Here is a 17,169-nt window from a genome sequence, read left to right as displayed (position 1 = left end):
ACCAGCAATGAGTGAGAGTTCCTGTTGCTCCACATCCTCATCAGAATTTGGTGTTAGTGTTTTGGATTTTAGCCATTCTAATAAATATGAAGTTATTACCTTGTTGTTTTAATTTGTAATTCCTTAATGGCATTTTTTCCCTATGCTTATTTATCATCCATGTGTCATCTTTGATGAGGCACTGTTCAGGTATTTTGCTTATTTTTTCATCAAGCTGTTCATTTTCTTATTGTTGAGTTTTAGGGTCCTAGTAGATTTTGGACAAGAGTCGTTTATCCAGGTAGGTTTTTTGTATATAAAATATTTCTTTGAAAATATTTTCCTTTTGCAAATATTTTCTATCTGTGGCTTGTCTTCTCATTATTCTGAGGTTGTTAGTTACTTTTGATCTCGATTTTTAGAGATATAATTCTGTCATCTTCTGGTTTCTATTGCTGCAATTGATATCCTGACAATAATTTCTTTCTTTCAAGTTTTTTAAAGGTTTTTCCCTTTATCTGTTGTACTTTGCAATACTACAATGCACCCAGATGTTGATTATTTTACTAACCTTTTGTGGAAATGTTGGGCATCTTTAATATGGGATTAATGCTTTTCATCAATTCTAGAAAATTCCTAGGCAATCACTTACCAAATAGTGTCTTCCTCTCAGTCTCTTTACTCTCTCATTCTGGGACTCCTATTAGATATATGTTGGAGCTTCTCATTCTACACTCCAAGCTTCTTACTGCTGGTTCGTGTTTTCTATCCCTTGATTTTTGTCTATTTTTTGCATCATTTTCTCAGTTATATATATATATATAGTTATATTTAATTTATTGAATTAGAGCAGCATCGATACCCTGGGAGGGCCTCACAGACAAAGCATTTTCATCTCCAACTATTTTTGAGGCATGACAACCTGCAGGCCCTTCCAGGCAATGCCCTCTACCCCTGCTTTATCCTCTACAGAGAGGAACCTGGCTAATCAGGAAAGAAACTCCCTCTGAAGGTAAACAGTGAGTAGAGTGTACATATGGTAGAAAACAAATGGGTCTTGGTACCATGTTGTGGAAATTATCTCACTGGGGTAGATAAAGGAGGAGGACAAGCTCAGGTGGCACTGTTGAGCCCCTCCTCCATTGCATGGCCCATTTGTGACGTGGGCACCAACCTCCCCGAGAAAACGCCATCCCTACACCCTGCACACTCAGAACCAGGCTGTCCCTCTGTCGTGTGGTCCTCTGTGTCAAGGCTGCACTCCACCATGGCTGTGACTGCCTGCCAGGGCTTGGGGTTCGTCGTTTCGTTGATCGGGATTGCTGGCATCATTGCCGCCACCTGCATGGACCAGTGGAGCACCCAGGACTTGTACAACAACCCAGTGACAGCTGTTTTCAACTACCAAGGGCTGTGGCGCTCCTGCGTCCGTGAGAGCTCGGGCTTTACTGAGTGCCGGGGCTACTTCACCCTACTGGGACTGCCAGGTAAGGTCTGTGCTGTGGGCCGGCAGGGAGATGGAGGCCGCTGCCTGGGGCACCACAGAGGGATGGCTGAGGAATGAGGAGCAGCAGCGACCAACACCAGAGTCAGAACAGAAGTGCAGCAACCTTAGGGAGAGGCTCTTCCTGAGCTGTCAGGACTCCTGTTCCCCTCACTGGCTAGTGCCCAGTTTTCCCCAAGGGGTCCATCATTTCACAACTCCTATATGACCAACAGCATGGAGACTCAAGCACACAGAGGAACAGGACTCAAGAGGCCCAATTTAGCCCCCAATTCCCCCTCCCTGAAATGGGGACTGTGGATCTCATAAACGGAGTTTCATCTCCAGGCCCTTTTATTCCTGGGTCCGGCTTCCAGGAAGCCTAAGCCCGCAGCAGCAACAGAAAGGGGCAGAGGAAAGAGATTCATACAGAAAAAGAACTGAGGGCCATGGTTCTCTGAGGGGTGCTAAATGGGCCCCTTCTCTGGGCTCTCGGCTCCTGCCCTCCAGAAAATACTGGCCACATGGAGTCAGATTCTGGGTGCTCTCTCTGTACAGGGGCCTTCTGTGGTAAGGGATCTCTGCCATGGAGGCAAGATGTGTGGTTGTGATTCCCCAGATTGGTATGAACCACACAAGGACTGTGTGTTCATTGGCTTAGTAGCTTGGTCATTTTAACTTGAAGAAAAATTCAAGTCTCAAGAGTAGGTTTTAAAAGTGTTAAAAAAAAAAAAAAAAGAGGAAATGTTAGAAGTGTCTTTCACTCATATAACAGAGTAAAACACTGAATAAACTTGTCATTTTTATTTTTTAGTTTTTTGTTCCTTCCGTAAATTTACATCAAAGTCTTGAGAGGGACACTGATCCAAGAAGGGCATTGGAGGGAGCACCAGAAATAGAAAACAGGGCTTTCCCCTCCAGGAACTTGCCATCTGACTATAGGGTCAAGGCTTAGAAATGCACAGAAGCTAACAATAAAGACTTAAGTCACACAGTGAATCATTCTTTTATACACTCCACACCTACTGATGGAGAGCTCACTGCAACCTCAAGATTCTTGGGGCTAGCACCCTTGAAATGATGAAAGTGCACCCCAGGCTGGGTATGACCGGGTGACAAGTGAGGCCAGAGGGCCAGTGCTGCAGAGATGAAAGAGTATGGAACTGCTCAGGAAAGGCTCCACTGAGGAAGAAAAGTCATAAGTGAGCCTGGAAAAGCAGGTAGGGTTTGGAAAGGGCAGGGACATGGAAGGAAAAGCAGCATGAGCAAAGACATGAGGGTGCTACCCCTCAAGTATGACTTGGGGGAAAACTGAAGAGTGACCTTGGCTGGAGAAGAGGGTGGAGAATTGTGTGGGCACAATCATAGAAGGCAGTGAATGTTCTCTTCAGAGGTGGGGACTGGGTATAAACAAGCGGACATGAGTCAGATCAGTGGGTGACCAACTGCAGATTCAGTGGGGTCTCTCTCCACGAGGGACTAGAGCAAAGATGAGTCTCTCCCACATTCTTGTATCCTGCTGACGCAGGCTTAGCTCTGAGACTCCCTCACCTCAAATGCAAAAGTTCAGTCTCTCCAGAGACAAGGACCTGCGTCCACACAGAGCTAGAGGCCTTGGTGGAGGGACTCAGCCGCACAGAGCGCCCATCTGAGGCATTCATACGGTTCCACAAAGGGAGGATAAAAATGGTGGCTCATGTACTAGGACTTGAGTAAACAACTGGCTTGCAACATTTTGTGTAACCTCTGCAAACTGCCCTGTGAGCTTGGGGCTATTATTATCACCCTTTTAGGAACAAGAAAAATGAGTTTGAGTGACTTGCCCAAGGTCAAATACAGCTGGAGACAGGGCTCAGACCCTGTTGTGCCTTCACCTAAGCCTCAGAGGTTTGCCCTAATATGAAGACCTGAGACTCTCGGGCTCCAAACAGAAATCTCACCTCACCCAAAGCAAAAGCCCCCAGTGCAAAGGGGTCTTCCTAGCCTCACCTCTTGCCAAAGCCTGGTGCCCCAGCCCCACACAGACTTCTCCTTGGGCAGCTGTCCTGGACTAACAACAGCTATAAACACGCCCCATATGTATTTTACAGATGGAGTCTGAGAGGGGCAGAACAACTCGCTCAAGCTCACAGAGCTAAAATTGGGCCAGACCGAAACTGCCCTTTAGGCCTTCTCTCAGAAACTTCGAGTGTGTGTGTGCACACGCATATATAAGTCCTGTCAGTAGATAGTTTAGAGAACCATTTTTATAAAGAATTTTATAGGAATCCCTTTTAAAGGAAAAAAAAATTCTTACAGACCCTCAATGTTCACTTAAATTCATACTTATTTTAATGTTACTCTAATGCATCCAAGTAGAACAATAGATTTAAATTCCCAATGCATGTAAGTCTTATACAAGTACAAAAGGCACATTTGCACATGTAATATAAATAACACTGAAAAGCTAATCAATCCAAAGTTCAAAATTAGTTTGGTGTTAGGGATAGTGCTCGTTTGCATTTGGATTTTAACAAAGATACAGCCTCCAGGCCATTGCTGCCTTTTGTTTATTTCAGTGTTTCAACTTCAGTATCATTAACAGAGATTCTCTACTTGTGTAGGTTTGTTTTACAAAATGGTGTTAGTAAGTTTGAGGTACTCACCTCTCACACTCAAGCACAACTCTGTCATTCCTGTGGTAATGAGGTTTCTGAGGCTCAATGGCTCTCAATGGTCTTGTTCATTTGAAGTAATGTCGTATTGAAATGTGGGTCTAAAATTATCAACCCAATTATTTCTGGAATTGGGGAGGGAACGTTCTCTGCTATATATTTACCACCACTGATTACTGCTATCAGGTATGTGCAAGGACCCGGCAAGGCAATGCTTGCCGGGGAAGCTGGTGTGGTGTGGAGCCCAAGGCACAGGTGCCCTAGCTTGGAGCATCAGAACCACAAAGCGAGGAGAGGTTCCCTCGCTGTATTTTCTGTTTGAGCAAGAATGAACCCTTTATTCACATAGCAGTTGAGAATATTTAATTATCTTCTGGTATAAACGTGATAATTACCACCAACACAAACATGAACCCTAAGAGCCAGCCTGAGGATCTGGAATGTACTTGTTTTAATGTCCTTTTCATTGTCACTGAGATAAAAGTACAGAATTTTTAAATGTCCACTGAGAAGCCGCACACCCCGAAATGCAAGCACAGACTCAGGCTCAGAGGGAAGAAGTCAGGCCCAACCAAAGCTTCCAGAGAAACTTGAGGCGTAGGACTGGTAGTCAACCTTCCTAGATAAAATCATTTCACTAGCCACATAACTGGAAGCCAGCCTGTCCTGGACTGATCGGGTTTGGACAAGTGTCCCTCTTGGAGTGAAAAAGAAGCTTTACTGAGAAAAAGTTAAGTCTTAATTAAATGGAAATATATACTACAGTTTCCTAGATAATAATATTATAATTTTATTTAATTATGAATTTTTGAAGATGGGAATTTGTCCCTAATTAATGTATAATAATAAATCCTTTATTATTGTATTATTATCATTAGTAATAAATTTATTGAGACCTAACTATGTATAGGTATTTGTTTAATAAATTAGCATGTGTTAATGTGCATAAATTACATAATTGTATACATTTACATAAGTTACTTATGCATACTTAAATTTTCACAGCAACACTATGATGTTAAGTAGTAAGATTATCTCCATTTCATAGATGAAGAAACTGAAGCATAGAAAAATTAAAGAATTTGCCTGATGATACTGTAATAGTAAGTGATAGGGGAAGATTCAAACCCAGGCAGACTTCCTCCAGAACCTAGGCTACATACCAAGAATTCTTATCAAAATACCAAGTTTTCCTTCAGGAACTTGACAAAGTTGTTTATCTATAAGAAGAGGCAGAGGAAATTAACTTTTAATAGTTTTCTTACAGAATAAAATGAAAATAATGGGCTAACTCCACTGGATATTTAACCAAATTTTAAAGTTGTGGTAATTAAAATTGTATTTTGGCCCAAAGATGGACAGAAAGGTATATGGAACAAAACCTAAAATTAAAAACACATATATGTGAATTTCATATAGAGAGGGTTTACAAAGCCATGGAGAGAGGAAAGCTTATTCAATAAAGAAATTGCAGAAATTATTAATTAGCTTTTTTGAGGAATAAAACCAAAATAAATACCAAAGTAGATTCCAGATTAAGTAATGTAAAAACAAAAAAATACTTTTAAATCTTCTAAAATTCTAAAGTAATTCTAATATTGTTTTCTTCCTCTAAATGGAAAATATGCTCCTAAGCATAGAAATGATGGAGGAAACGCAAAAGCAAACTCATCTAACTACATTATTCAACAAATATTTATTAAGCACATATTATGCACCAGGTACTATGAAGCAATAAATAGAATATGTAAAACCATGAAAAAATTTAAAAAGCAAATAATCAATGAGAAAATATCTTTTTAGTAATTATAACAGTACTATATGTTGGCTAATTGAACATAATAAAAAATAAATAAATAAATAATGGTATATTAAGATCTTAAACAGAAAATTTATTCAATAAATCAATAGGCAAAGTCCTAAAATTCCAGTAAATAAATGAGAAAGGAGTATAATCTGACAATTCAGGAAAAGGAAAAAAAATAGATTTTCATAAGCATTTGGTTTTTTTAAAGTTTCAAACTCATTAGTAATCAAAATAATGCAAATTAAAACAAATGTTGTATATAACTTACCAAATTCACAAATTAGATAAGGGTGCAATGAGACAAGATCTTTCAAATACTGCTGCTAGAATAAAATTCATAGGAAAAAAATCTGGTTCTATATAAAAAAGATTTTTTAAAAACTTCACGCCCTTTGACATCTTAATTCTACTCCTAGGAATCTATTCTAACTGATTTAATCAGAAATGCTGGCAAATAGTTTTGCAAGGATGTTCATCGTAACATTGTTTTTCACACACACACACACACACACACACACACACACAACTTGGGAGGGGTATAATCCAACTGCATAAGAATAGGTGCTGGGGTGCCTGGGTGGCTCAGTGGGTTAAGCCGCTGCCTTCGGCTCAGGTCATGATCTCAGGGTCCTGGGATCGAGTCCCGCATCGGGCTCTCTGCTGAGCGGAGAGCCTGCTTCCTCCTCTCTCTCTCTGCCTGCCTCTCTGCCTACTTGTGATCTCTCTCTGTCAAATAAATAAATAAAATCTTTAAAAAAAAAAAAAAAGAATAGGTGCTGTTTAGGTGAATAATAGCACCTCTATGTAACAGAATATTAATCTGCTAGTACTAAAATACTAATTTGCTCATATTGAAATAAATGTTTAATATTACACACATTTAGTGATGTTTACAAAGAGCTTTAATTGTCTATGTATGCAATTAAGTTAAAAGAGCAAAACATCAAGTCATATAATCTCTTAATCATCTGAAAATACATACAGAGAAAGGATAAAAAGGAAATAAGCCAAATAGTTTCCCTAGTATTTAAAATTATGAGTGATTTGGTAAAATTTCCTCTACTTCCAAATTTTCAATAATGAGCACCAAAAAATCTATTCTAATCCCTAATCGGAAATTAGGGATATACCATGTGGTAATATTTTTTAAAAAAGAAATTAATAGACATATCAGTGATTTGTCTTGCTAGTATATTCATTCTACTCCTCCTGTATTCCTAGCTGTGATATTTTATATTGCTATTCAATCACCATATTTTCCTAATTACAACAGAAGACATTTTACATATTATTATTCCTAAAATGATGTAAGGAAAGGGTGGGAGAAATTTTTTTCTCCAATATCAGTAAAATAATATGAACTGCTGAACATTTCTGACCCAAAATGGCACTACCAGACCACATTTAAACCTGAATATAGGGATGGTTTCCCCGAAGAAATCAGCAAAAAATTTTCCTCCATTTTAAAGTTTATTGAACAAAGTTATACCAATCCCATTATTGTTAAACAGAATTAGACCATGAATTATTATTATTACATATTATTATAATCAGACCATGAGTTGTTATTATTATTAGAGATACATTTAATGTATTTTTTTAAGATTTTATTTATTTATTTATTTGACAGAGAGAGATTACAAGTAGGCAGAGAGGCAGGCAGAGAGAGAGAGGAGGAAGCAGGCTCCCTGCTGAGCAGAGAGCCCGATGCGGGACTCGATCCCAGGACCCTGAGATCATGACCTGAGCCGAAGGCAGCGGCTTAACCCACTGAGCCACCCAGGCGCCCCACATTTAATGTATTTTAACAAAGCCTCTCCCATGAGCGAGGAACCCTCTGTGGACCCCCATTCACTCTTGAGCAGTTACCCTTAAAGTGATGGTCCACTCATTTTATAGCCACCAGGAAGTGACAGATTCCATCTTCCAGATGTTTTTAAATCTATCAATATTTATTTTACATTTAAAAAGTAGATAGACTCACATTTTTTTTAAAAAATATGGAGATGGGGTGCCTGGGTGGCTCAGTGGGTTAAAGCCTCTGCCTTCAGCTCAGGTCATGATCCCAGGGTCCTGGGATCGAGTTCCGTATCAAACTCTCTGCTCAGCAGAGAGCCTGCTTCCCTCTCTCTCTCTGCCTGCCTCTCTGCCTGCTTGTGATCTCTCTGTCAAATAAATAAATAAAATATTTTTTAAAAAAATATGGAGACTTACATTTTCTCTATATTCATTCAGTATTCTACTAGATAGAAGTAGCTTCAGTTTATCCTTTAAAATTAATTTTTCCTTCTTCTAAAAAATGAAGTCACTGTCACCATTTCAGACGAGATCGGGCGTGTTCAAGGTGGTATGGCCATATACTGTCACCATTTCAAATAAGAAAGAAAGCTAATTCATTATTACCTGAATAATGTTTTTCCCCAGGTCTTATAATTTTGCCTAAAGTATTTGCATAGGGAAGGGGGAGGGAAACAGCAATGAGCGAGAATAGGTAACTTGTAATAACCTATTTCTTTTGTTGTTGTTGTTGCTTTTCCATCTACTATTTCAGTGGCATTATAGTCAAGATATGGGGTGGGTGTTAGACGAAGGTCAAAAAATGAACAACTGGAAACCAAGCTCTTTATGAATAAAAATACTGCTTCTTGGTTGAAACAAGAGCAAAATGGACTCTCTCCATAGAAACAGTGGCAGAATCATTCTTGAACTATTCCAGTACTTTCCAATCTAATTGGTCAATCCCCATCCAGGAGCAGATACTAGAGGCCCTTTTTCTAGTTGCTTCCTCCTCACCTTTTGTACTTGGCCTTGTAACTCAGTTCAGGGAAAACGGACACCAATGCTGTTTAACCAAAAGGGATGTAACTCCTGCTTACTCTCTTTTTTTGAGTTTTCTGGCTCATGATTCACTCTCTACACTGCTCACAGAACCTAGAGCAAGATAAGCACTTGAGGGGAGTGTGGTGTCTATTCAAACTAGGGGGGAGACCATCCATATTTGCTTTCTGTGTTTGCTGAGGAGAAAAAAGGAATGGGAGCAGTGGCTGGGTGTACTCAAGATAACATTGAAATGTCCAGATGCAAAGGCTTGTTTCCTGGAGAACTTGTACAGGCTAGAGATTGGTATGTTGGATGTGTTTCCAGGCCTGGAAATCCAGAGCTGGGGAAGCTGTAATTACAATGTTTCTGGGGGTGCCTGGGTGGCTCAGTCAGTTAAGTGTCTGACTCTTGGTTTCAGCTCAGGTTTTGATCTCAGGGTCGTGAGTTCAATCCCCATGTTGACTCCATGCTGGGTGTAGAACCAACTTTAAAAACAAAAAAAGATGGTTCTGAATTCAGAGGCAAGACACACATGACCCCAAGAAAGTAGCAGGTCAGTCAATTCTCTTACAAAATCGAACTGGGTAGGAAAAATGCAATGGCTAATTTCTGGCCAGGTCTCTCTTTTTGTAATTATATAATTCCTGATATTTTGACCAATTACAGTGAAAACTTTTCTGCAAAATGTTGAAGACAGAGTGTGAGATCTTAAAGGGCACTGAAGTATTCTACTTTAATATGCAAATGTTACAGACGAAAAAACCATGACCTGCAGATGCTGAGCAGTTTGCCCAAAATCATCTAGCATACAGCATGTTAGTGACAGTGTTAGGAGCAGATCCCAGGGCTCTCAGTAACCAGATCAGGCACTTGGGCCCAGCCAGCCCTGAGCCCTTCTCTGGCCTTCTAGAACCTTCTGTGTCTGCCATGTGGTCTCCATGTGGTTCTCACGGTGTGAATGAAAGTGTGACATGGAGGTCAGCTGGACATCTCGCTTCTTCTTCTCCTATTTCCAATACCTATAAAACAAAAGTAAATCTCTAGGATTTGCCTTCCTGTTCTCAAAAGTGGGGACACCTTGCCTGCCTCTGCCACTCCACATAGAAATGGAGAAAGAATATCAGATCAGAAGTGGGGACTGGAGCCCAATCCTTGCTGACTTTAATGCATGTGTGATCCAAGGCACTTGAACAAGTTCTTCAATCTATTCCTACTTCACTTGCCTCAAAATAGATATGAGTTGGAATAATAATACCTACTCTACCCATTTCTGTAAGAGCAAAATGGAAAGATGTGCATGGGAAGTAGTTTATGAGCTGTGAGGAGAAAATGTGGAAGTCTGATTCAAGGTGCAGTCTCCGGGGCCTTTGTTTTAAGTGAGGTCAGCCAAAGTGGTTTCCTGTGACGAGCAGAGCCTCAAGGAAAAGCTTGTAGGGGTGCTGGACTCATCAGCTTTCTCCCCAGGTGGTGATCAGTGAGCTTAAGGGACAGAGCCAGAGCCAGGGACCTGGAAGAGGCTGGCACGGCCTTTGAGCAAGGTGTCCATTCGGACGGCTCAGCTCTCAAACCAGCCGGGCCTCCGCAGCTCGACAGGACAAGTGCCTCTTGGGGCTGCTACCCTAACAAATGAAAAAATAATGCCCTTGAACCAAGAGTGAAACTGAACTATCTAAGGAAAACACTGTGAGCAAATACCAAGAGCTTAGGGAAACCATCTGATTAGGGCAGCCAGGCTCAGGAGCACTGCCCGCCCGCCCGCCCACACCCGGCTCAGGAGGAAGGCGCAGCTCGTCCTGAGCAGGTGGTTGGAGGGTGCGCGGGCTAAGGCCATGTCCACCACCACATGCCAAGTGGTGGGCTTCCTCCTGTCCCTCCTGGGCCTGGCCGGCTGCATCGCCGCCACGGGGATGGACATGTGGAGCACCCAGGACCTGTATGACAACCCCGTCACCTCTGTGTTCCAGTACGAGGGGCTCTGGCGGAGCTGCGTGAGGCAGAGCTCAGGGTTCACCGAGTGCCGGCCCTACTTCACCATCCTAGGCCTTCCAGGTAGGCCGGGCGGGGGACCGACTGGTGGGGGCCGGGCAGGGACTGATCCGCGCTCCCTGCAGCACCAGGGGTGATCCTTGAAGCCTTGGCTCGGAATAAAAGGTGTGAATAAGAGAAGTTGGCCTCGTGACAGAGAGGGCTAGATCATATGGGAGAAAATTTGGAGAATTCATACTCAAGTCAAAGGAAGTACAGGGCATGAAGAAAAGGGATCTGTTCTTAGGGCATGCTCGGGATACTAGCATAATGGTCTTCAAAGGAGGAAATCATGGGTATGTATGTGCCTCTGACTTGCTCTTGCCTGTGCAGACACGGAAGCAAGGAAGTAGGATGGTGAATATTTTCTTCTAGCCAAAAAATGTTGACTGAGAGCTCACTTCCTTTCATTTTCAATTCAATTCTTCTTTGAAAAGTTGGAGTCTCGGGGTGCCTAGGTGGCTCAGTGGGTTAAAGCCACTGCCTTCAGCTCAGGTCATGATCCCAGGGTCCTGGGGATCGAGCCCCGCATGGGACTCTCTGATCAGCGGGGAGCCTGCTTCCCCCCCCCCAACCTGCTTCTCTGCCTGCTTGTGATCTCTGTCAAATAAATAAATAAAATCTTTAAAAAAGAAAAGAAAAGAAAAGTTGGAGTCTCTGTGAGTGCCAGAAAATATATATTGCCATTCAATTATAAACACCCCTTTCTTGCTTTGCATTGAGAAGTTCTAGTATGCACTCCTAAAAAACAACATATGCCAGAATATTATAAAGTTATAATTAAAATAATCTCACAATATAAATACAATTATAAATGTGACATCTTTTCACCCCTGAAGATGAAGTACGTTAAACCCCTACTTTTAATACAGATTATTATTTCAAACGTGCTCATAGGAACTTTGCATTCTAGATATCCTGGGATCTACTTGTATTTAAAGAAAGAAGGTGGGCAAAAAGAAAATAAAAGGCCGTTCTAACTAGCGGCTCCAAGGAATGGCCAAAGATATGAGTTTGGTGAGGAAATGTTAGGTTTGCCACTCTGAAACAAGCACCTTGTAAGCAGGTAGGTGGAAATAAATTTTCCCGACACTACCTATACAGCACTTGAAATTGAATTATGAAAAGCAATTCAACTAATGTGTCTTCATTTTTGGAAAGAAATAGAAGATGTGTAACAGAGTAGAATTGGAATAATTGCTGCATTTTGAAAGCCACTTTTTAAAAAGATTTTATTTATTTATTTGACACAGAGAGAGAGAGAAGAGAGAAAGTACAAGCAGGGGGAGCAACAAAGGGAGAAGGAGAAGCAGGCTCCCTGCCTAGTAGGTAGCTGGAAACAGGACTCAATCCCAGGACTCTGGGATCATGACCTGGGCCAAAAGCAGACTCTTAACCAACTGAGCTACCCAGGCACCTCTGGAAGTCACTTGTACTGCAGGTCCAGCAGGATCACCAACTGAGACCTGCTTAGGGAAACAAGGCAGGTAGGACCTGGCCACAGGGCAGATAGCCACAGAGGAGGTCTTATACTGTGGTGTGAGGGGAGAGGTCAGAAGGCAGACGGTACAAACATGGATTGCTGAGCTGCTAGCCTCACCTTATTTTAACTATTAAGTGAAGGAAAAAGATTGACCTCATACTCAAAAATAAGGGATGACATCCTATGACTTCATACTGAAAAACCTCGAACCAGGACCCCACACATTACCAGTCTCTCATTCTGTTTCTTTTCCACTCATGGAGCCCCACACCATCCTCCCTCATCATCCCCTCTGATCAGCCCCTGTCCTTCTTGCCTCTTTCATCTCTCCTCCTTACTTAGGCTTATATTCTTTTCTCCTAGAAGATCTCGTGATTCTGATCATTATCAAATTCTGTCTCTCCCTGGGTCACTGAAAACCAAATTAAAAGAGTAAATTTTACTTCCCCTCTCACTCTTTGTCTTTCTCAGTCTGCTTTCCATCCTTCCTCTTTTTGGAGTGTATACTCCTTTGACTATGGCAGATGGTCAGGTAGACCTTCCAGTCACCAGCTTCTAGTTCTCAGTTCTCATCTCCCGAGATATTTTAAAACACAAACTTTCCCATGGATTCCCGGTTCACATAAATTCGGGGCAGAAATGACAGCCTGATGCCCACAGCCCCCTACATGCTTCACCTTGCCTGACTTCTCTCTTAATATTCCTCTGCCCCCAGGCTGTGCTCCTCCCTGTTCATCTACTATACCATGGGCTTGGTCCTGGATATCCATTGCCCCCAATGCCAAAAGCCCCCCTCCACCGCTGCCCCACTGCCATCTCACAAATCTTCTCATGTGCAAGGTCCAGCTCAAATATGACCTCCACTGTGAGGCCTCCTCACATGCCCAAATTGAATAGGATCTCACAATTTTGAAAAGCTGAAAAGCTCCAGGCAGCCCTCACACGGGTATACCCCCAGTCCTTCCTGCCTGGATTGGGGTAAGAGGATTCCATCAAAAGCCAGGAAAGACATTTCTTGAGCCTGAATTGCCAAAAAGGAGATACCTTAAATAATTGATAATGTATGGCCATGGAGAACAGTGCAGATTTAAGAACAGCCGGGCCTTCTGCAGCAGAAGTGACCAAAATGTAAACTGGCATCCCATAATACATATATTTGTTTGGTGACTTAAGATTTGGCCGACTTGGGGTGCCTGGGTGGCTCAGTCCGTTAAGTGTCTGACTCTTGATTTCAACTCAGGCCATGATCTTAGGGTCCTGAGATCGAGAGCCCAGAGATGGGCTCCATGCTGGGCTGGAGCCTCCTTAAGATTCTCTCTCTCCCTCCCCTGCCCCCAACTTGCACCCTCTCTCAAAAATAAAATGAAATAAAATAAAATAAAACAAAACAAAACAAAAAATATTTGGCTGACTAAAGTAAGGGATGGGCTGGTAGATTGTCATAAGGAAAAGGGTAAAAAGATACTCCAAAACTAAAGGCAGAAATATAAGAAGATGGAGCAGCCAGAGAGGAGTCCAGTGGGTGGCTGGTGGACATTGGTGGGGCTTCTGAGGAAGCAGAAATGGGTAATATTAACCACCCAGGACTTAGCACCTAGGGGGAACTTGGCCATCAAGAATAACCACTGAAAGCATTTTCTTGAGGATGACAAGGTGCGTAGGGAAGAGAGACCTGAAGCAGAGGATCTGAGTGAAATGCCTTAAAACAGAAATGAAGGTTGCAGAGAGTTTAATTTTGACCTAGAACTCAGAGGAGTACCACCCTCTAGCAGAGCAGTAAGCTCTAAGGTATATAAAAGCATGAGGCAGGTACCCCTGTAATACCTGAGTTAGCAATAATAATATCACTACCAATTATCCACTTCTTCCTAAGGATAAGCTCTTTTCTTGCAAAATATCACATAACCCTTCATTCATCTGATTAAAATGTATCACATTTATTTAGAACTTACAGCCACAGAATAATTTAATTCCATTCAACTGGCTATATTTTGTAACCAAAGATAGACCAATGACATGAGTGTTGGTGGTAACAGGACTGTTTACCTGTAAATGACTAGCTCTGTATGATGAATAGCCAAAGATTCTTTCTCATTATATTCCAAACAGTTAATGCAGCATGTAGTTATCCAAAGACAGTGCCCAGAAATAAAAACAGTTACCATTTATTGGACTGCACATAGACCCTCCAGTTTAATCTTCACATCAATACAGCAAAATGTGTATTAGCTTTGTTTTTATAAAAGTGGAAACTGAGGCTGAGATAGGGAGACAAAGTAAGGTGCCCAATTTCCCATGGATGGAAGATGGCAGAAGCGGGAAATGAACATGAGGCTGTAAACCTTCCAAGTCTGTATCTCTTCCCCTGCCCATGCTCAGGCCCTGCTTCTGCATTCCAGCTAGAAGAGTCTGCCTTTAGAATTGAAGAGAGTGCTCTGCACTTGTACACCAGCGCCTTGACCCGTTTATCATCACAAATGCACAATTAGGAGTATCAAATTTAAAGAATGGATGACTTGTGTATCATTCCCTTTCCCCCACCCTGGAGACAGTGGGGGTGGGAGAAAGGGCAGTCCAGGAGCAGGGTAGAGAGGAGGCAAGGACCATGGCCCTGGTCCCATAATGACATCATGGTCAAGTAATGTTTTCTTTTTTTTTTTTTTAAGATTTATGTATTTATTTGAGAAAAAGGGCAAAAGGAGGGGCAGAGGGAGAAGAGAGAGAATCCCAAGCAGACTCCCCACTGAACACAGAGCCTGATATGGGGCTCCATCCCATCTCCCCAAGATCATGACCTGAGCCAAAATCAAGAGTCAAACGCCCAACCGAGCCACCCAGCCACCCCAAGTAATGTTTTTTCTAATGTGTTTTCAAATATTTGGATTGAATATGGTGCTGTGGTAGGGCCCTGTGATAGAGGCAAGTGAGCTGGGATTAAGAGCATAGCTTGACCAGGTACATCTCCTGACCTTGCTTTCCCCATCTGTGAAATGCCTCACAATAAGGCATCTGTATGAAAGTGTTCTGCGAACCATTTACAAGATCTGGCTCTTGGTGTCAATAAATCATTACTGCCCTGTCTACAACACCCACAACAGTTAGGACACTTGATCTTCCGGGGTTTTCTCCTTCTCCAAAATCAAGCATCTTTTATGAATCTTTATGCAAAGTAAAGATTATTTAGGGACCTTCTTTTTCTCCTTTCAGTCCTCCATTCTAACTATGTTCTGGGCACATCATTGGTTTCCAGCCCCTTTGCAGGCACTGAGGGTCTTTTTTTTCTTTTTTCATACAACTGGCTGCATTTGCCCCTTTCTATTGCAATGTGAAAAAACAACAGCCACTGGAAAGCTAGGGAGTTTCCCATTAACCTATTGATCTATTTACACACACAGGAATGGGGTTTTTTCACAAAATCACCCTTAACCCAGAAAACAATTCCACAAAATCTAAAGCAAAAATCCACAAAGGAAAAAATATGAAACTGCTTTTCAGCATCTTTTCCAAAGGAGCCACCTGGTTTATTTCTCCTTCCTATTGGCTGACTGCTTCACATGAAGCAATAATAATAGCATTCGTAATCCTATGAAACCAGGTGTGCTCCAATGTCTGGTGGAAGAAACTGGCCCCAAGAGGGAAAGTGGTTATGAGTTAGTTATACACTTGAAATTAAATCTGGGGGAGCCTCTTGGTTTTGCTCAAGATGCTTTCTCTTTCTTCCCAAAAGAAACATATTTTAGCCCAAACAGGCCTTTTTCAATATTTGGACAAATATCTAAACGTGCGCACACTATTGTGTGTCTGAAGGAGATCCCACAGAGAACTGAGCACACATCTACAAAGCCGGAGAGAATCTGTGCCTGCAGCATGAAATGAGGCTGCCCGCCCCATGCAGACCCAGGAATCAGAATGCCTCCCCAGCTTGTGACTGCCAAGGCTGTTGCTTGGAGAGCATGGGCAGCCACATTAAAAGTATCATGCTCCAGCATGGGCCAGTCAGTGGTGGGCACCATTTCTTAGTGGGGACGCACGTGGCCAGAGTCACATAGTTGAACCCCACCTGAGAGATGAAAAGGAAGAGCAGTGAAGGTGGATGCCACCCCCCCCCACCCGTCACCTGTCCCCTCCCTCATTGCCAGTCAGATCTTGAGGCCATTTTTCCTGATCTTCTCCCCCACAACACCCCCCATCTTGGTCCAGGTCTTATTCTTCCTTCTCATCTCAAATCTTCTTCCCTCCTGGCCCCTCATATTCCCTCATGCATGGCTTTCTCAAATCCTCAACCATATTTTATCAGCATGTGACAGGATTCAGGTTTATACCGTTGGTACCAGCCAAAGCCATGTGGGGCTAAAGAGAGAGAACTTCTTTTCTCTTCTCTTCTTTTCTCTTCTCTTTTTTTCTGATATTTGCTGAGCCTGGCTTAGTTCTGTGCTGGTGCCAAGTAGCATCTGGTGCTCACAACATTTTTTTGCAAGAAATAGCCCTGTCCCACTCCAGGGCTGAGGAAACTGGGCTTCAGTGAGGTTAAAAGATTTGCCTAACAATACCTACCTGGCTTCACATTGTTCTGTAGAATTTCATGAGATACAAAGGACTTCCATATTGGTTCCCTGAAATCTCAGGAGAATCTAGGCCCTTCTCCCTTGTTCTGAAGGACCTTTTCTCTGAGGTCTGGCCTCAGACTTCCCTCCTCTGGGCTCCCCTCCTTTGGACTCCTCCATCAGCCCTCCCTGCCTCCAGTTTGAAGCCACTTTGTGCCTGAGGTGTGGGTCCTCTCTAACTGCCACTAACAAATGCCCCAGGTCACACCTTTGTCTTGTAAGCCCTACTCCCCAACACCCCAGCTAACTCCGGGATGACAGCCACTGGGGACTCTTTCCTCTCAACTCGTCACTCTGAGCACCTCCTCCTGAGC

The 17,169-nt window shown here is 42.5% G+C and overlaps 1 protein-coding gene across 2 annotated transcripts in view; it reads left to right on the top strand.

Moving 5' to 3' along the window:
- Positions 1-1,246: 1,246 nt before the first annotated feature.
- CLDN18 (claudin 18) overlaps positions 1,247-17,169 on the top strand; it is a 28,586-nt gene continuing 12,663 nt past the window's right edge. Inside the window, exon 1 of one of the 2 annotated variants that reach the window (XM_044252295.1) lies at positions 1,247-1,466. In XM_044252295.1, the coding sequence (XP_044108230.1) occupies positions 1,247-1,466 (220 nt within the window). Of the gene's footprint in view, positions 1,467-10,489; positions 10,793-17,169 lie in introns of those variants that run through there. The other variant, XM_044252294.1, reaches the window with a different exon arrangement.

Source organism: Neovison vison, chromosome 6, assembly GCF_020171115.1.
Source record: "Neovison vison isolate M4711 chromosome 6, ASM_NN_V1, whole genome shotgun sequence".
In the NCBI taxonomy this organism is placed as follows: Eukaryota; Metazoa; Chordata; class Mammalia; order Carnivora; family Mustelidae; genus Neogale; species Neogale vison.
Note: the sequence above shows the minus strand (reverse complement) of the source record. Positions and strands in the feature narration are given on the sequence as shown.